The 21,613-nt window shown below is 41.3% G+C and overlaps 1 protein-coding gene across 3 annotated transcripts in view; it reads right to left on the reverse strand.

The window, feature by feature from the left end:
* Window positions 1-15,028, reverse strand: part of PEPD (peptidase D) — a 146,933-nt gene extending 131,905 nt beyond the window's left edge. For 2 of the 3 annotated variants that reach the window (XM_059824840.1, XM_059824839.1), the window contains exons 1-3: window positions 14,999-15,028; window positions 9,761-9,944; window positions 8,345-8,472 (exon numbers count right to left, since the gene is read on the reverse strand). In XM_059824840.1, coding sequence (XP_059680823.1) covers window positions 8,345-8,472; window positions 9,761-9,944; window positions 14,999-15,015 — 329 coding nt within the window. In that variant the 5' untranslated portion in view covers window positions 15,016-15,028. The remainder of the gene's footprint in view (window positions 1-8,344; window positions 8,473-9,760; window positions 9,945-14,998) is intronic. The other variant, XM_059824841.1, reaches the window with a different exon arrangement.
* Window positions 15,029-21,613: the final 6,585 nt, after the last annotated feature.

The following is a 21,613-nucleotide window of genomic DNA, read 5'->3' on the forward strand; positions in this document are numbered from 1 at the left end:
GACAGAAAAGCTAAAACTAGCTAACTTCACAGTGAAGCTTTCTGCTTTATGGGGATACAACAGTATTGCTTCCTCCATTCCACCGTAACTTTCAGAGTAACAGATACAAAACACCACTGCATGGCAAATTCACTTTGTCTTGAGCAAATAGTCGCTACTAAGCAAAGTAAATGCCTACATTAGCCTGCCTCTACGTGGCACTGGGGCATGCACACGTCTACTGCCAGCAAGTCATTGCACAAGTTGCATCGCATATTTCCTCACTTACATGAGAGGAAACACACGCACAAGGAGTAAATTGGACAAGTGTAGTCTTCAGCAATTGAAGTTCCCCACAGTCAACAACTCATTTCTCAGGTCTTGATAGAATGAGCTTAAAGCAGAGTAAAAGTTTCAGTGGGACTGCATACAAAGAATAAGAACCTTGGCAAAAATTAAACCAGATGAATAGAAACACATAAGCAAAGCATGTAGAGCTGGAGGAGGGAAAGGGATACAAAAGCAGTGTTTTAATGCTGTCAGAAATGCACCAATAAACTCCCTCCTCATTACAACATCATCAAGTTAACAGATGGCAAAGCATTAACCAAACAAGAGGGTGTTGAGAACCGCTAGAAAAAACAACACAGGAGGCTTTATAAGATACCAGCAGATGTTCCTGGCTTTGCCCAAAAAAAAAAAAATGTGATCACCTATATATCCAAAAGGAATTTCCCTATCTCAAACAATAAGATTAAAAGGCAACAAGCTAGATTTAAAACAAAACAGTACTAACAGGCTCACTGATATCACAGACAGCCTCCAGCAATGTTTGGACTACCTTAACGTTACTCCCTTTCCACATTTCTCTAGACTTCTGTTTTATCCTTTGAAAGAGAGAAATACCTGAATATACATAAACTCAGATTCCTTGCTCCTTTTGATACTGTCTAGAGCACGATGGATTTTGAGAAAATAATAGAATTTTAAAGAAATTGAACTGAAGATGAAGACTCAAACTGATTTGACTGGAAAAGGTAACCAGGGCTGTAACTGAAGCCATGTCTAGCAGAAGGACAGAACGGTAGAGTCCACATGCATGGTGCTGGACCCAGGGTGCTGGGTATACGACACTGGACTTCCTGGTGCTACACACAGATTATGCAGAAGCAGAATAACTACGAGCAACATACAGACCATTGGACTTACGAAATCAGAAATAAAGTATTGAGGAGACTCTCACGGTTCTTCCTAATAAAAGCCAAGCTCTGAACTACCTATTTCATCTCCTTCAAATATACAGTTTCACTGCTCCTGCTCAGCTATTCCCAGCACAGTCATTCCCAAAAGATGAAAAGTTCTTTAGATTTTCTATAAATCCTATCTCAAGAGGCAGTGCCTTGATTAGACATTTAAAGAGATACTATCAAGAGCTACCCAAAAAACCAAAAACACAGAAAATTTGCAGTTGGTAACCTTTGCTTTATTTCTTTCTGCAAATAAAAGTCTTCCTTGGAGAGAAGGGCTCTATACTAGTACAGAAAAAACTGTAACAGGGGAAATGTTTATACACTGAAATCCCTGAAAGATTTCTTGTAGCATAACACTGCTGACAAATACTCATTAGAAAGCTTTCCTCCCAAAAAAAGGCACAAAAAGAATTACAGTGGTTAAGAGGGTAAGTGTAATTTCTGGGTCACTACACAGTAATAGTGCTTCACTCAAAACACTGGTCTCAATTCATGCTTCTTAACTGAGAAAGTTGCATACTGAATCTGTCAGTAGCAGATGTTCTGCTTTTACTTTGGAAAAACTCCTATGTTGGGGGGAAAACAAGCAATATTTTATGTCCCACACATAAAAGCAATACAACAAGCTCTGGAATGTGTGCAGCATGTCCCGCAGGTCCCATATTATTTGGTAATAGCACGATAGGAAGCAGTACTGATGTTTACGGCAGCATTAAGATGACCTGAACAGTTTTAAAAAGGGGACAATAGTATTCCCATCTTATAACTTGTAAAGAAAACTAAACCACAAAGAAATTAAAGGAACTTGCCACAACAACTCACTGGGCACAAAGAAAATGCAGAATGTACCCATGCAAACAGTGCCCGATCCACTATGCCACGTTGTCCCTGTAAGACAAAGAAGTAGCTGGCATCCCCCAGGAGCAGGGTCAAGGCCAAGCGGCTCTGACACCCAGAGCTCCAGCAAATACACAGGCAAAGGGGTATACAGCAGGTAAAAACACAAGCTCTCTGTTTTTCACTGACATTTAGCTCTCAAGAAGCATTAATATTGACTATACTTTTCCCTATCCTGTTTTAACAAAACAGTTGGGTTTGGTTTTTTCTTCTTTGCACATTTCTCAACACAGACAACACTCTTTCAGGGAGTCCTTCCTGAGCATACAGACAGACACAGCACAGATCGCAGGGAATTAAAAACCTAAAGAAAACAGTTAACATCAAGAGCTGAGAACATGGAATTTTAGAAGTACAAGAATAGAGGCTCCACCGTAGGTATTTCACTTGAGAGCCTTTTCGCTGAAGTGCCTTCTCAAATCTAGACCGACAAGAAGCAGAGAGCTCTGCACTGAAACCGGGCAGCTGCACAGCAGAAGGCAGCGTGGAGATGCAGAGCCTTATCGGAGCACTGCTGGCAAATACCCACCAGCATTTCTTTTGCTGCAGCTTACCTTCCTACCAGCAGCAGCCGAGTCCTTGGAGGAAAAACACATGGCACGCCTGATCAAAAGAAAACTTGGATTCTCTGATATTTCAAAATATTACCAGGAGTTCATATCACTGAACTCAGTACTGCTAGTGCATTAAATAAAGTGTAAAGTAAGAAATGCCTGGTGGGGGTTATCAACATTCCCTGTCATACCACAGGAATGAGATGTGCGTAGGCAAGACTTAACTTTCTCATGCTGTGTTTTGAAGTCACATCAGGATATTAAAACACTCTGGTGCAGCACTGTCAAGCAGATTTACTTAGTGCTGGTTCTATTTCTTAATACACCTGAATCAAGAAAAGAAGAGGAAAAAGAAGCACTTTAACACTTACTAAATCACCAACTTGTGCATCCAGTTAAAGGTGTATGCTGGTAGAGATTGCAAATCAATGGATTGATAAAAATTACTACTATTGTTTAAAACATTCTCAACAGGATATACAAAGAAACTTAAGCAGCTAGAAAGCAAAGATTTATTAAAATAATTACTGAAGTCATAGAAACAATACAAACTCATCCTGGACCAGCAAGGCTCATGGACAATTAGAATACTGGGACAATGACTAAACTGATCATTTGAGAAGTCAGAGCATTCTAGCAGCACTGTTTAGAGAAAAACAATCATCAGCAAAGTGGCAAGAGCAATCCAGACACTAATTATTCCGTAAAAGTAATTTTTATCCACAGAGAAATACCGTAATAAATGAATGGGAGGCAAGAAATGGAAATCACTGTATTATGGAGAGAATTGGAATCATGGAATATAAGCAGCATGGGGAATTGCACAAGTAAGTCTCGTCAATCAAAAGCAACCAGCTTTATTGTACAGTTTTGAGAGGATCGGATGAAGGGTAAAGCAGCAGATGTACTCTCTGAATAACAGTGAAATATTTGATAAAAATCTCTCTCAAGACTGTTACTCTCCAAAATCAACTCAAATTGGCTTGGACAGGAACACTATGATGTGACCTGAAACCCAATGACTAGTCATAATAACAAAATGAAAAGCCTAAAGCAGAAAATAAAAATAAATAAAGAGATAAAAAGATGAGCTTTTCAAGGGCTGGGAAACCCTCCAACCCGCCACACTGAAAAGTGCTGTATCAGTTTAGACTGATGTTCTCAGAAGTTAAAGTGATAAACAGCAATGGACTGCAAGTCTTGATTAGTGGGATATTGCAAAGACTGAAATTAGTTCTGATGCTACTCAGAAACAGAAGCAGGACTGAATATGTTCATGAGATCCACAGATGGCATTTGGAGGTGGTAACAAACTTTGCAGATAAATTGCAATTGCCAGTTGGTACAAAACAGGAATAAGATGACCTAAAGTGATTAAAAACTGATTATTTTATTTAAACAGCAAAATAAAGATTCAGGGAGTAGGGGGAAGGGACAAATGGTGGGAAGAGATCAAACTGATAGACATGGAAAAAGAAAACACTAAACATATTTCTTTTTAAAGAAACCTTACAAGAAAAAATACCAGAGGATGATATGGCAGATCAGTTCAGAAGGTGAAACCAAAGACTCTTCTACAGTATACCATCTGAATACACAGCTCCAGCGTATGCTATGAAGAGGACCTGTATGCACCACATCAATAAAACTCATCTAGAAAATGTCCATTCCTGCAAAATCTACATCAAGAAAAGCAATTACGGTGATTTAGAGTTTGCTCCCTACCGCACCCACATACACTCCAATCCCTTTCCAAAGAGTTTTCTCCAATTTCAGCTTGCATAGAATGGGCTTACGACAGACCTTGCCTTCTTGTAGCCAAGCCTAGGGCTAATTAATGCACCAGACTCAGCCACCATGATATAGTCAGAAAAACATACCATGCTGTACACAATTTAATACAAATGCCACAAAATTTCACCAATTCGCATTAAGAAAAATTGATCAGGAAAGTGATTTCTTAGCTTCTAATTTTCATGGTCACATACAGTCTATAGGAAAAAAAAAAAGGTAAAAGCTTAAATAGCGTGAAACGCTCTTTGTTGACAAAAGCGTTTGGGGAAAAAAGGCAAAGAAACAAAAAAACTGATCACGTACTTCTGCACTTTTTTCCAAAGGTGGTAAAACTTCTTAGCTTTGCTGAAGTCAGTCAAGTTTAATCACCAAAACCAAAGGTTGATTTTGGTTGTAACCTACTTAGAAAATGATGACAATGTTTAAAAAGCTTCCTCATTAGATCACTGAGAAATTATTAACATTTGCAAAGCATTTCATTGTGCTTTATTACAGCTCCAAAGTGCCACACCAAGGTTCAACTTTGCAAATACAGATAGCTTCCAATCCAATTAATGGAAAATTGTTTTTTACAGTGGATGCAACACTAAATTAATGTTGTTATACTTACCAATCAGCCAGCAGGGCTTCAAAGAAAACACAGGAAATTGCACATAAATATTGTTCTGTCCCATTTAATATGTATTTCTAAAGTTAGAGCATGAAAGTGTTAAATATTTTTGTTTGCCATTAAAAACACTCGTTACATGGCAAGGCAATTAAGTTATTTTGGCATCCGCTCCACATAAAGCAGCTGCTGTACAGTATGTTTTACTTTATAAAATATCTTTAATCAGCACACTGACTAGTTCTGTCATTTATAATTAAGGAGGTAAATGGCAGGTGCAGCATTAATTAGTGAAATTGAAGTCTCTGTGCAAGACATGCAGTCATACCAACTTAATGCTTCCTAGCAATAGAAATGATTGCTAACAGCTTTGCACCACAAACTTGACTAGGTAAGACCATGGCGAGAAAGAGAGGCATTTGCAACACAGTTAAGCTTCTGAAGCCTTTACAATCTTACATTACCAGACTCATTTCTTAAAACTTCCTCCAAAAGTAGGAATAGAAAAATACTTCAGGAGTGCAAAAGCCTATCCACTAAGCCATCCTGTGAGAGTCTTTGTTCCTGCCTTATAAACAAGGGGAGGGGCAGGGGGCAGAGGTACAGATCAAGAGATAGGCAAAGCGGTTCTCTTAGTTGAAAAGATTTTCCCAGCCAATAACTAAGAAATGGGCTAGCCCAACATCTGGAGAAATGCCCACACTCATAATTTAATAACAGAGTGACTGTTGTTGCAATCCCTTCCCAACATGAAAGCAGGACCAGTCCTACAATTACCCTCATAACAATTCTGTGATTGGCACCTTAAGAGGTTGCGGGTTTTCTAGAGAACGTCCGTACTCTGTGAGTTGAATTAAATCTCTCCTCCCTTTTAAAACTACAGAGGTTATTTTGGCTTGAAGGACTTCTGAAAGGTAGCCTTACAGCTATTTACAAATCTTCAGAGCATACACATTCACCAAGAAGTCCTACAAGATGAGTAACACTTCCAAAGAAGCGGTAGTCACCCTCAATACCGGTACTATGTAGTGCGGGGTCCTTGGCAGACCACAGCCCAGGCTGGTGCATTCATCATCTCCATGTTCACGTGCTCTGCAGAGTCCCCAGGCACCACCTCAGCATGCAAAACTGTTCATAAGAACAAGTGCAGCTGGTGAGACTAAAATAATTAGTGTTCACAGTCTCATTTGTAAACCAATAGTCTGCTCATCTCCAAGCAAATGCTCTCAGACACTTCATTGGTTTTGACCAAACTCACACGCAATTTGAAAGAAGGCAAGAAGCCCCACTTTTGCATTACTTCAAGGCAAAAAGGTTAACCCTTCTGACTGCCAAATATGTGTCCTTCAGAAGTGAAAGCACAACAGTACATCAAACAATACATTCAGTAATACAGTAGTAGTAGTAGTAAAGTAGTAGTAAAGAGCTTTCTACTCTAATTTTAAGAGAATCTACGCATTTCTGCCTAAACTCACATAGCAGATTCCCACATCTGTCTTAAATAGAAAGGCATATCAACACCAGGCAAAGCAACTGCACCCTGTGCTACGAACTGGAAGACCAGCTGCAGACCTCTGTAAAATATCAACCTTGCAAATATTGTACAAGGCATTGAATTGGTTTGTGCTTCACTGATGTTAAACGAGTATTTCTTCAGTGGGTAGACAGTGCCTTCCACATGCACAGAAACAAGCACTTCCAAGGCAAACTATAATAAATAAACAGCAGCAGATGGAAGGAAAACTTATTTGTGTTTTTCTTTCAGTGCTAATTTTGACTTAAAATTGAGTCTTCTGGGAAGAAACACAATCCCTAGCTGTGTGCAGTACCCCCTGCCAACCAACTTATGAAGCAGAACTGCTACTGACTCACAAATGAGTTATTCATCCATCCTCCTTCTGACAAGCAGAAAAAGTACATGACCACGGCTGACAGAAAAGAAAACAAAGATTCAAACAGAGGGATTCAGAAAGGGTAAGGAGGAGAATTTAGCAAACAAGGATGCTGTGATAAAGGCAATTTGTTATGCTCTGCAAGAAGACACAACAACAATAAACCACTTTTAACCAAACTTGTAATTCTGTAAATGAACCGATAATGATCGCTGCACAAACAAATCAAAAGGCCACCATTTATAAACACTACAGTATTTTGTTTGAAAATGCAAAATGAGATGGTGGAATTTCAATAATATTTTTAAGCCTTTTCAGACTGGGCACAATCAGCGTGGGTATGAAACAGCTGGTTTGAACTAGCAGAAGAGAACTTACAGGGATAAAAAAGCTTTGTCTATAAATGGGAACAAGCACCACTAGGGAACAGATTTTAGAGAGTACACATGGGGGTTAAACAGAACCTACCCTCCCAACCAGGTGCAGCTCTCAGGTGAAATATTTCAGACAGCAGTATTCACATTTTTATGCTATCACAAACAATTTCAGTTCCCAGGCAGGTCTAAGACAGTGATATTCATATAAACTCTCTGAGAAGACAGCAGCCATGCCCTACCATATGGTCTGGCACAGTTCAGCATATGGGATTGGTTGCAATTGTTTTGCTTTTCCCAAAATTAGCATTAAAATATAAGTGATAGCTTCAATTAGAAGCGAAGCATTCTGAGCTCAAAATATTGAATTAGAAGTAATCCAATGTTCTGAGACAATGCAGACAACAAAAAAATTTACAGTTTGTTAGAGGGTATAAATACAATTAAGACTGAGAAAAGAAATTAACACATAAATAAATCAATTCGTCCACTACTATGGCACTGAGCAGTATTTACTACCAATGTGGACAGAGATATGTTTATGGCATACTCACAGAATAGAATTAAAATCACATTCCCCAGTCTGTCAGTTCATATCAAAAGAAGTATCAAAGAGGCTAAACTACCTTCTGCCATTCAAAAAGCCTCATAAGCTAAGGCAGCTGCAAACTGGTAAAGCAACTTGAAAAAGACTTGTTCGGTCTTAACGTAATACTTCTACTTTTCTTTATGGTTCAGCTTCCTTTCATGGATACCATGAGATCCACGGGTTCCAATTCTAAAGGTGTTCTCTACCAAATGGTGGTGGATCATTTACTATCATATGATCAATAACAATTGATCATGTTTTGTATCATTGCATGTGCATATCACTACAATTCACACCAAATGATTTGGTAGAATCTGATTAAAACAAGATAGCACTCCAGCTCTACAGACAGTTACATTATATGAAGTACTCAGATACATTGGAACACAGTTAAAAGATACATCTTACTTTCCCATCCAAACCGCATAGCTTTCAGGGAGTTGTGGAACAAAAAGCATGGATCTTCCAGTATCAACATCTACTGCTCCAAAGCAGCCTGCTTCAGTTACTCCAAAAGTCCAGTGAAAGTAAGATTCCTAGGTTAAGACAAAATATATTCTTAAAAGAAAACCCACACTTCCACCAGCTCTAAAAAATACACTACAGTACATAATAATTTCTACTTCCACGTATATGAAAGAGATCTCTCTTGCTTTTGGAGGGGGCGGAAGTGGTTTAAGTCTAAAGCTTTTCAGGCTGATTATTTAGGTTATGACAATATAAATCCCTCTGTTCGCAACTGGAAAGGATCAGAGATTAACAAGCTACCATAAGACATAAACAGGTCAACTCAGCACAATAAACGTACACCACACAATAAAATACATTCTTCCAATCTAGAATTAGGGAATGTAGTATCAGGAAGAAACAATCATGTCACACGAGACAAGGCAAAAGCAGAGTGCAGATTCATAGGGTTGTGATGGTAGAGTGCTGAAGTGAAGACCCAACCTCACCCAGAGAAGCGGAAGCTGCACTAGGAACAGCCTTTAGCCAAGAGTTATTTTAAGAACAAGCAAGCAAACAACAAAGCACCTAACAATACAGAGATTAATTTTGGTAAGGACAGACATATGCTCTGATACCTTGAAAGGTGCATCTCCTCTAAACACAGACCAATAACTACATTAAGATATGCACTATCTAGATTAGAATTTATTGGTTTTGTTTCTTCATAACATACAACAGGTCAATTAAATTCACAAAACAAAGTACCGTAGCAGCCGCGCAAAGTATGGGGTATGTATAATTAGTTATGTTACGCCAACTTCCCCAAAGACCAAGAATGCATTCGGCATGACATTAACAAGTTATTAAGTCCTATTTGTGACAGAAGAACACATGAGTACTTAAGGAAGAGTCTAATCTGAGAAGACACATGTAAATTCTAAGATACATCCTGCTTTGTGGAATATAGTATTTACAAAAGCTTAAAATATACTTTTCTATGAATTAATTCAGTGTAGGTCCACTATATCATGTTTCACTACAGAAACAACGCTATTTTTTGGGTCACAGACAAGACTGAAAAAACTAAGAAATATTCCATTGCTGTCTTTAATATTACATTAAACACTGACAGACAGTAGGGCCTTGAACAGATTTAGGCTCTTTAAACCAGATAATAAGCCTGCATACTAAAGCACTGAAAGAGAGAGTAACTCGAAGCTGAAAAGGCAATGTTATAAAGAAGCCAATTTATTTAAGTGAAGCAAGGCAATGCGCACATGAGACATAAAGAGAAAATAATTAAAAATTGTTTAAAAATTCATGCAGTTGAAGAGAGTTTCTTAATTTGATTTGAAGTTTTGATTCAGCTCTTACCTGTCGAAACACGATACCGGTATCAGTACAGTATCTCTGGGTTTCTTCTCCACCCTGCAGCAGAACAACCGAATTCTTCTGGACATCCTTATTCTGTCTCAGGCGATCACACAGTCGTCTTCTATTCAAGGCAAAGAGTGCTACAGGCACTTTCAAGGTCTCATTCCCCAGCCAGAAGGAGGGTCTAGAAAAGATTTTTTTAATTGACAATTAATGGAAGACAAAGACAGTGGTTAGCACAATTCAAACACACAACGTTTGTTACTTTAGTCTAGAACAGAAAAGTAAGTTTAGTTCAACTCTATAAACAAGATGCTAATCACTCAAGGGGAATAGATGCTGCATACGAGCATCGCTCTCGAGCGACGATCAAACATTGCTCATATGAGTACCAAAGGAAAAATATGGCAACAGGAGACAGGGCTGGCTGCAGCTATGGCCTACAGCACATCACTTGTTACATTCCTTTAGGTAAAGCAACATGAAAAGTAGATGCAGAAAGCGACAACAGCCTAGGTCAGCTGAGTAAAGACAAAACAGGAGAGAAGAAAATGAGTTCTGAGTTACTGAAAACAGAAGCGGAAGGTTACATTAAGTCTGGCAAACTTCAGCAAGTCCTTCTGGGAAACGTTCAGTAGCTGAAACAGGGACTGGAGAGAAAAGAAGACGAACAGCAGACGCAGGACAACAGCATTTCCCATGCTCACACAGTATCTGCAAATTTCTTTTCTATGTACGTATGTTTGGTCTTGCATGCATACAAGCCGCTTCAGCAAGTGACTGAACTCACACATGTGGCTGCAGGAGCACGTCCTCCAGTCCTACCAGTGACCTCCTGCTACACATCAGCACCTGCCTCTAAGGCAGCACAAACGTGCTGAGAAAGCCCAGAAAGTTTCTGAAAGATTGTACTCAACACAGCCGCAACTGGGAGAATACAGTTTTAAAGTAGAGAGCTCTCTCTTAAAATAAACTGGTTATTAAGTAACTCAAGGTGTTTAAAGTACTACAAGAATATATTGCTGATTCATTCACGTTTGTTATAGGTCCATACCTGCACTTTTTGGAGCTTTACCAGTAGAAGCACAGTAGCTTGTTGTAGGATTTTTTATTTTTTTTCAAAATCTGATGAGGACAGAAGAATCTAAGAACATTCCTTTTTTTTTTTTAATGATTAATATAGCAAAGTTGTGCTTTGGCGCTTCAGTATTACAGATGAATACTGTTTTACCAATAAAATCCTATGATTTAAGTCCAGTTTGTCCCTCCACCTCAGCTTCTCTGAGCTTACTGAAGAATGACCGGCTGCATGGTCATTTTCTATCAGATATGCTTCTAGAGGAGATGACAGAAAGGTGCAGCTAAATTGTTACTATGTTAAGCTGACAAGAAATGAACCACCAAGGGACTTAACCTTAGAGAAGCAGAGCTCCACATCTTAATTATTATATAGTTTTCATAGGCAATCTGAAAGGTAACCTTTGATTTATAGCTGCACAAAGTAACCTCCTGAAAGACTTTATCAGCATCAGAAATGTAAACCCTGTAATTTCTTCCTGCAGACACAGCATAAAAGAGCTAATAAAATATTTTCTTTTACTTGTTTATAACTGCTTGATATAACAGCGTAAGTAATTTTAGAAGGTGAAAGACTGCTCTTACTAATCCAATTTTCAAACCTAGGAGTTCAGCTGATGGTGCACAAAACCCAAATGTGTTTACTTTTATTACTTCCCCCCCACACCTGATAACTCAGCACCATGGCAGCTGATCATTACAAGGGCTGAAGACTACCTATTGCGGCACATCAGCATAGCGTGGAAGCACGGCATAAGCTTTCGTTTTGGGGTGGCCATGCATGTAGGAAGAGTGGAGTAAAAGCTACTGGAAGTTTTAAATCTGATAGCGAACCTTAAACTAAATATGAGCAAGGCTTTTCCGGTGCAAAGCTGTGGCTCAGCAACTCAGCAACCCGTAAGAGGTTGAAAATGCTGTTATCCAAGCAAGATCACCCCACAGAGTAACTCCATGCAGGGGCCTGGAAATCACACACTCACATTATTGCAAGTATAAAAGGGAAGAGAGAACATCATCAGATACCCTTATGCCATAGGTTGCTCTCAGATTTTTGAATCTGCTGATAAAAAAACCCAAAACTAAAGAAGGCAGAGGTTGTAGCACAACCTGTCTTATGTTTTGCTTCAAAGGAAGGAAAGAAGTCACCTTCACTGTAATTTTACTCTCTTCACAATTTTTTTTTTTTTTGCTGTGATTTAAATTAAAAAAAAAAAAACAAACCCAAACCAAAAGACTCTGGCCTCCCTCCTCCCTCCTTCTCCAGGCCTATTCCTATACCCTGGAGCTCACAGGAAGCTGCTACAAAGGCACATTTTCATCTCCATTAAGTGTACTATTAATGCTTTTATTGCGCTTAAAACCTTTGACAACCAAAATGAAACTCGAAGAGAAATAATGATGTCAGGCAGCAATTCCTACTGGCAGTCTCACTAAGCTGCTTTAAGAGTGTCTTTTACTAGAATCTTAACACTTGACCTGAAAAGCATTCTGGTGCAAAATGATGGTTCTTCTGCACATTTAATCTAAGCCCATAGCAAAACTGTGTTCTTCCTTATATATAAGAGATCCCACTTTTCCTGCTTGAATTTGATGCCACAATATTCATCAACAGCAGAATTTGGCCCTGTACAGTTGTTTTAGACTTGCACAGTTTTTTCACAGGCATGGCCTTGGTTTCTATTTTAAGGCTGCAGCTGAGCATGCTGGACCCCGCCGCAAGGGCTGCAGGATGCCTAGGCTGAGTGTTGTTGCAAGTATTGCTCTGTTCCTCAGGTTCTCTGCTGAGCACTCGTATGTTAAATCATGCCTTGGACTGTATGAGCTTGCCAGACAACAGACCTACTTTCACAAGTGAAATTCTGCGGAGAAAACCAGCTAGCTTTCGGAGAGGACTCAACTTACAGAACTTTGCTTGCTCCACAGTCTGTTCTCTCTTCCCTCCTGCAGGCACTCAGATACCAAACCAACGGCACCCTCACGGACAGACTAAGAACACGGCAAGACACCCACGGGTGCTGCTTTTCCTGCAGAGGATGGGTCACTCTGCATGCGTGAGCCCAGCGTGAGCTTTCCACAACTTATTATCTAGCACTTTTTCAGTTTCAAATATAAGAAGTCATTGCTATGCCACTTGTAGTAAGTTGAGTGGTAAATGTATAACTGCCTCACATGTTTATCAACCCTGCAAATACAAATGCAATTCCAGCGTAATCAGCATAAAACTCTGTTATCTGCCACCTAACAATACTACCACAAAGTTCTTTCTAGAGAGGGAATTATAAGCTTTCAGTTTTGGTTTGTGATAGCTAATCACTCAGTTTATATCACACAAGACACACAAATATCAGAATTTAATTAGTACAATACATTGGCTGATCCTTCAAAGGCTGTTTCTTCTGTTAGTGCAAGGACTCTGGCATCTTCAGCCACAAACTCAAAACTCTCATGTAGAGTTATACATTTGATGATGAAGCATATTTAATGCAAGCACTGCTTTGTGGTGCATGCCTCTTTGAAGCTATGCAAGTTTCTGCAAATAAGCATTAGTCAGTATCAGAAATGACTACTTGCAAGGCCAGGACAGGACAAGTAAAGCTCAGTTTCCTCATTTTCTCCAGTCTGGTACCAGAATCCAGCCATTGCTCAGTCTGGTAAAGGCCTCCCATAGTAGCTGACAGTTTCCCTGCTGGCTGTCACACACAATTTTTATGATCACTTAGGTAGGCCCAAGCCCACACAAGAGCTCTTTTATTTTATTATACCGGAAGTTAAATGTAGCTAGGAACATTAAACTACATCTGTTTCTTTAAAGGTTATTTTTCTTTTGCCTGGACCTGTTGATTTTCAATGCTTATTTCAGAAGTTAATATATATTTTCAGAGACCTTACATTTTGTTACTGTATGATCCATCTAACATTTTGGATTTGTTTTGATGCAACCACCAGAACACACTGGTAACCAAAAATACTATTTTATTTCTGGTTTTCCCACCATTTCTCAGTTAACCTTTTCTACTTCTGTTTTTTCAGAAGAAAATTCATGGACCGCCATTTCTGTTCTACTGAGGTCACACAGACTGGATGCACATTTCAATGAGGATTAGAAACTACTTTTCAAGAAGTTCTCATTTGTTTGTTTTGAGCAAGAGTCATCAACGCCAGCTTGAAGTCTAGCCAATTTTTAATGCTGTTTTCACATTGAATGTGTGAAGCGCAAAAGGCCTACACTAACAGCTCAAACAAATAAGTGATGCAAGGGAAACAGTAAAACGCAACTACTGCTGTTTAAGGCGTAAACGGGATGTTTTCTTCACGGCCAACTCAGCGCTCGTTGTAAGTCAGTCAACAACTTGAAGTCCCAGCCCTGTTGGATGTCCCACCTACCTACGCCGGCGCAACCTTGCTATCAGCAGGGCCGGGCAGCAGTGTCCCTGCACGGGGAACGCCCGGTCCGCGCTGGGGGAAAGCAGGGGCAGGAGAGGACCTCACCGGGGAGCAATCTCCACCCAAAGATGAAACAGTCAGAGCCAAGTCCCAGCATGACCTCTTTCTGGCGAGTACGAGAAGTTCCCCCCTCACTTTGATACATTTTTAACGGCATCTTCTTTAAAGCACTGGAAGAAATGGCTGAATTTAGCCATAAAATATGGGAGAGACCTTGTGTGAAGTAATCCACAGCCATCTTCAAGCGTGATTTCCCAAGCCTAATGCAACTTAAAGGATAACCCACGGCTCGGGGGAGGCACTGCTGAGCCGACCCGTCGGTAACCGCAGAGGCCGCCGGGGTGCCCGCGGGACCCCTCCGCAGCTCTCTCCTCATCCCACCCAAAACCTGCTGCCACCTCAGGGAGCCCCTGCCGCAGCGCAGGCTGCCCGGCCTCCCCTGCAAAGCGCACGGCGACGGCCTGCCGCCGGGCCCGGCCCTCCCCAGCCTGACGGGGCAACCGCCGCCCCCGGCACCCCCGGGCCCCTCAGCGAGACCCCGCCAGCCTCGCCGAGCCGAGCCGAGCCGGGCCGGGCCGCCGCCGCGCAGCACCCCGCGGGGGGAGCGGGGGTAGCTGGGAGGACGCGCAGCCTCGCCGCAGGCCGGGGCGCAGAGCTCGGCGGGCCCGCGAGGAGCGGGGAGCGCCGGCAGTACCGCGGCCGCGGAGCGATGCTTACCCCGCCGCCGCGGCCATGTTGCCTCGCCGGACTTCGCCTGTCATGTGACGGCGGGGCCGGGCGGGCCGCGCCGCTGTGGAGGGGCGCGGCGGCACCGCCTCAGCGCGGGGAGCCGGGCGCGGGGCGGGGCGAATGTCTCCGCGGCCGCCCCGTGAGGGGAGCAGGGCCCGTGGCGGGAGCGCAGGCTCCCCTCGGGCCCCGCAGGCACTGACAGGCCGCTGCTGTCCTCACAGGCTGCTCCTCCTCTCAGGCTTTCGGACACAGGTCTGGCAGGGGAGAGGCCCCGGCCAGGGCCGGGACTCGGCTCCTCGGCACCTGAGGGGCGGTGTGCTTTGGGAACGCTCTGCAGCTGCGTCCGAACCTGGAGAGGGGTTTTGTACCATCGCCGCCTGCGTTGGCTTCTGGTACAAGAAACAACTGGAGTCCTCGAAGCTAAAAGCTGTATAATGGAAGCAGAACCTTGTACAGGGATTGCTGTCTTTTACAACAGAGCTCCCCTAAATAAATGGTTGCTCAAAAAATCCATTTAATGTGCCGCGCTGCTATAATCCCTGTAAGATGTTTTCCACTTGCATTTTGAAATGGAGAAGGCATTTAACAGCAGCTTTCAGGCATGATCCGCTGTAGCCAACACCAGTCCTTGGACTCACCCCACTCTGCTGAATTTTGTTCCCATTCACACAGATTTCTTCAGAACTTGAGTTGACTTGTACCTGCCTCAAAATTATAAGCTACCCAAAGAAACCACCAATTCACAGGCCAGGGTTCACGTGGCCAGTAACTGCCGTACAGCAGCAAAATAAAATACCCAGAAGCATGAAATACCGGATAAAGAATGAGAGAGGAGCTCTGCTCTGTGACCTGAATATATTGTTACGCTGCTCTGTGCCTCAATAAAATGGTGATAAGTACTGCTCTGAGCTGGCAGCTTGTCACAGGTACCGCTGCCCTCCCTTCTGGGAAGGAAAGCGCAAGTCCTTGCTCTGCTGCTGCTGAGCAATGCCACTTCTCTGTTGTTCTAGCACTGATCTCAAAAGAAAGTACTGTGATACCGTGAAATATTTGGCTAATGCCCCTGGAGGGTCTGCTTCCACCGCAAGCGCTGGGGAAAGAAGAATGCAGGGGATTGAGAAGAGGGGGCAGGAGGAGGCTCATCAAATACAGGAGATTGAAGTTTGTGTTTGTTACAACAAATCAGTGCACTGTTATTAAGAAACGTGCATGATTAAAACCCTTTTTTGTTGGCCAAATTGTCCACTAGAAGTTGGGAGAAAACTGCAGCCACTCATGCACAGCTGGCTCTGAAGAGGTGTGTGAAAGCTGCCAGGGCAATCACAGGTAAAGATTGATTTCAGAAAGTCTGGAGAGGAGTCTGTAAATTAAGAAAACTAGAAAAGTTAAGTAGTCATCGTCTAGCTCTTTGTGTTTTTATGCCCAAGTGTCACAGACCTTTACTACAAAATACATAACACAGGAATCAGAAGCTTCTTTCATGTACTGCCCACTTGACAAGGAACAATACTTATTTTTGGCTCCAGACTAATGGATAAAGCCCCATTTTACATGTTATCATTGTTGAGTTTCAAGGAACTTCCTTCAGTTTATACAGACTGAAAAAGTTTCTTAATGTAAACTGGAGCAAAATATTTTACTGCTTTCAGTGCCCTAGTGGAACTCCCTTCTGCTTAGACTCCAGCAGAATTAGTGGGAGGAGGCAGGGAAGCTCACTTTGTCTTTCCTTCTTCTGTCAGGAGTAGAGAAAAGACTAAAGCCTTCAAGGCAGTCTTCCAAATACTGTCATTAGTGGCTATGGACATTCATCCTTCCCAGCTCCTCTTTGCCTACCCATATGCTTGCCCTCTTTAGAGAAAAGGTCTCCTGCATTGTAGTGTCTGCTCTCTAAAATGTTTTTTCTGGGTCTCTTTGTCCTGTTTATTTTAATTTCCTCATCTCTTCCCCTTGGTCATTTTACCCTCATTGCAAAAACAATTGCTGAGATTTAGAAGAGTTACCTGCATTGTATTACATCTCAGCAGAAAATAAGACTCCATTCCTTAGGAAAATAAACATGTTTTATTTTATGTTGTTTGTTACGCAAAATATCCTGTTCTCCTATCTCAGCATTTGAGAGATTGAAACTTCTGCGCTATGCACAAATTAACTCATTTGCATGGTGGCTATACTGGCAGCCAGTTGAAACGCCAGCCACAGGAATGATACTGGCAGCCAGACTGGGAGCAAGACCAGCTTTACTGCACACCTAGATAATTCTGATTCTTTCTGCACTGCATTTGACTCTGCAACTGAGATAATGCAGGGGTTGACCTTAATATTTGAGAGACTAGTTCAGAGCATTTCTCTCTAAAACAAGTTTGACTGACCATTACTGTCACTTATCTCCCAGAAGGACTTCTCTCCGTGGTCAAAAACATCCTCTCTCATGTTGAAGGCCTAATTTTGCACTTTTGGCATCTTCAAAATCCCCACCGTAGCAGTCTAGGTGTACAAGAGATGCAACACTGCAACATGTGATGGGATTCTGCACTGGCCAGATTCTTGGTCAAAAATCTGGTTTAAATCTGCCATGTGAGCACACCAGAAACATGGTAAGGGCTCTCAATCTTTAATCATTATTCAAAAACTGAGTAGAAAAATGTGCTGCCTGAATAGGGAAAATTCAAATCTGCAGAACGGACAAAACAAAACAAAAAAGCACTTGAATACTAGCATCCCCTGGCCTGTTGTGTCCTTGCATTGGGGAGGGGGGAGTAACTGCAGTCCTGCAGTCTTGCTCTGAATCCAGCCAGTGTCTTTCTGAATTACATCTAGCTGTAAGCAGCCTCCGAGGGACTCTAGGAAAATTTCCTTCCCCCCACCTCTGAGACTCCGCTGTGTACCTCCACCCAGCTCCTACACAGTTTGTACTCCTGTTCCACGTAGGACCTTCTGTCTCTCCTCAGGCTATGCAATTTAGTTACTTGTAGCTAACCAGTGCATAAGAAGCTCTTTTTATTCTTATTATAAAGATTTAAAATAACTCAAATTTTCTTACACATTCATTCATTCACCTGGCAGAAAAGATTTTGGAAATATCAACAGAAAAGTTACTGTAACAATTGGTCACTTACACCTAGACAAGAAACCAGCATTGATAAATTTGTACCAGTACTTCTCTATTGCTGTTTGTCCCTCTGTATTTTAAGTGTTTATAGTGCTGTCCAGGCAGGATCTTAGAGTTCAGCACCATCAGTGAGTGCATTTACAGCTTCTGCTACCCTAGCTGAAAAGAAATAATGTTAGGTTTAATAAACCTAATTCATACAATAAAATTGTATGAAAATAACATAACTGTTGTGAATACAGGTAAAGATATTTTCCCCTGGTTTTACAGTACAATAGATGAAAATCCAGAGCTAGCAGGGGCAGGTGCAGTCCAAATATGAACCGGGGGAAAAGGAAGGATGCTGCAACTGTGATGACAGCATGTGCTACGGGAGCATCACCCCTCCCTTCTGCCCTCCAGCCCAGGTTAGGTGTCAAAAGAAGAGCTAAATACTCTCCGACTGCCACACAGTGCTTGAGCTTCTCTCTGCTTTGGGAAGTGCAGTTGGTGAGAGACCCGATCATCCAGGGCTGCCGTGAGGGATCACAGCCACACTGAGAACATGGTACCACAGTAAGAAATCTTGAGCTGCCAGCGTCATGACATGAAGTGGGGAACAGGGTCTAATGCTGAGTGACTAAGGTCACCATAGGCCCTCCTTAGTAAATTCTTACCTGGATATATGATATCACTACAAGTTTCAACTGATTTCCTAAATATCTAGAAAGCTTCCATATTATACGTGCCATCACAAAAACAGAAATAACACGAAATGCTGATTTATCAGCACAGATATTAAGTTCAGCTTGATCTGTTTTTCTGCTGATTATTCCCCTGAATTTCTGGAAGCTAGAACATTGCTGGCTGAGATGCTCTGTGACCTTCTTCACTTGAATGGGAGAGCACTGGCTAGGCAAAGGACAACAGATAGAGTTTGTAGGTATATGAGTGAAAGTATTTTATACATTGTAAAATCAGCTGTTAGTCCAAAGTAATTATACAGTTTCCTATGTTAAAATGTGTTAATACTGATTTTTTTTTTCATTGAATTACTATACATAGATCCCTAGCATTGCATCACTGAAAGATATGTGTGCTGCCTTTGTTTGATACAATGGCCACAAGTCTTTAGCCTGGAATTAAGATTACAAGGTCCCTTCAAAGTAACAGATTGAACAAAAGCATCTGCCTTTGGTGTTTTCATCGTGAAACAATTTTGAGTAAATTTTCCCTCAAGTACTAAATACGGCTGTATTGATCTTTTGGATCTTGAAATAAAAGTTTGATTTTCCCAAAGCCTGCTTGAACTAAATTATTATAAAAGACAAGAAAGGTAAAGCATTACATTGCCTCATTACTCTCCCCATTGACTTTCACTTCAGAGTAAGAAAATCTATATAGCCAAAATGTGCCCATCAAGGATCGGACAGTCTAAAGTAGCTTCTCCAGCTATTGATTGATCTTTGCAAAATTTTATAATTTTTTTAGTGGTATTTTTTTGCAATCCCTTGGTATAGACTGTTATTGTTTCATTGAAATCAATCTGCCCATCTGTATTTATAAGTTGCTGCCACAGGAACGATTATCTCATAAAAATGTACTAAACCAGCACTATCAAAACTGCTCTGAAGACTTCTTTTTAGTGGGGGTTTTGGTTTGTTAGGGTTTTTTAAGAATTAGTGGCCAATGTGATGATCTCTGTAATGTTTCTCTAATATCTCTGGCAGCTTGAAAGAATCAATTTTTGTGTATTGCAACATATTGTTTTGCTTCAATAAAAGGAGACTTCTCAATGATTTTCAGTCCATTTGCTCATATATTGGTTTTTTTGCTAACCCACGGCCATGAAGGCACAATTTACACCTGTCTTTGTGTCCTTTGCGTAGTGCCCAGCACCATGACTCCTTTTTTGTTTTTCTGAGTTGTATGCCCTTGCTACTACATAAAAAATGTGCTGTGTGATGTGAGTGTAGTTCAGTTGTGGCTAATTGCCAGGTGTAAGAGATAAGCCACTATCCTGTATTTTCTTTTTTATAACTGTTACTAGTTAGTATGATAGATGGACATTTTTGTTTATTCTAAGTAAGTTTTACAGAAAGTGCTGTAGTGACATTTTACAACACTGGGTTTAGGACATGAATGTAGTAAGTATTACTCCAGCCGTTAGCCAACAGCATTACCAGTGTTATTGTGGACACATCTGAGAACAAAATTCCTTTTCATTACTCATTATTTATTTCCTCAGCATTTCTCATTTTCAAATGCACAGCCTTTTTCTACAAAGAGGGGTGGCACACTGGCTGTATTTTAAAGGGCAAAACCAAAGGTGCTTTGCACCATCTTCTAGAGTAGAAGTGTGGGAAGAAGTTGATGAAGTTCCTGTACTGTGTGACAGAAAATTCCACCTAGCCTGCATGTATGAACATATGACCAATTGTACAATGGGAAAGCATCGCTTCTCGTGCAAGCTCCCCGTGGTACCACAAATTTACGTGAACCCTTGCAATATATTGTACAGTTATAATACAAAACATGTTTACAAATCTTAATTTTTCTTTCATTACTGTCTGCATAATATACTCTCCACCCAGTGCATAACAAATCCCCAAACAAGCCTATAATATGCTTATGTAAATATTTTCTCAAAAGATTAATGCCTTCAGGTTTTTGCAGATTACAATTCATATCTTCAGTCCAATTTAAAGTCAGATTTCCCACTTTTTTGTGAGAAAATCCTCTTTAATTATTGACTGTTTGTGTGGAAACTATTTTCCACTCTGAGATCTTGCATTAAAATTATAAGCCACTGGTTTATCAAGATCTACATTTTATTGATGATGAAGAAATTGCTTTCTCTTACACAGACATATTAGAGTTACCTGAAATGAGTTATTTCAGGCTTTGCATGGGCAACATTTCCTTTTTCTGCTTGAAACAGCCCTACCCTCCTTGCCAGGAAAGAAAGACCTGCTTCTTCTAATGCTGCCCTCTAATGATAGAAACGACTGCTTCTTCAGTTTTTCCTTTCTTTCGCTGTTCTGTTGTGGGGCAACAGTCGGTCTAAGAGGGTCAAGTGACAGCGAGGTTGCCATGGAGCCATGTCTGCCACGGCCGTGAACTCGGTGGTGCGGCCATTCCTGGCCAAAAGCCATCAGTGTCCCTGCCCCAAAGTGACTCCCAGAGTTAGCCCTCAGCGCCAGCTGCAGAAGATGAGATACACGACTTCCTATACGTACAAAGCACTCATCTGATCTCCTTTGCATCCAACTGGAAATTTAACCCAGCTGGCTCCTGGCTTCAATTTTAAACCAAAGCGATAAGAACTGGCCATCAGATTATCTAATCACAGATTATGTCCTGTGACTGCAGTACTGTTTCAGTTTGGTCAGACCACTTACACTACTCAGTGTCCAAAGCCCACTCCCATGAGCAAGCTCTAACCTGGGAGCTTAGGAAAGAACAGAGGGGACTGTGGAATAACGTGCTAGAGGCCAGAGAAGATAAAAACCAAG

This window comes from Gavia stellata, chromosome 15 (genome assembly GCF_030936135.1).
Source record: "Gavia stellata isolate bGavSte3 chromosome 15, bGavSte3.hap2, whole genome shotgun sequence".
NCBI lineage: Eukaryota > Metazoa > Chordata > Aves > Gaviiformes > Gaviidae > Gavia > Gavia stellata.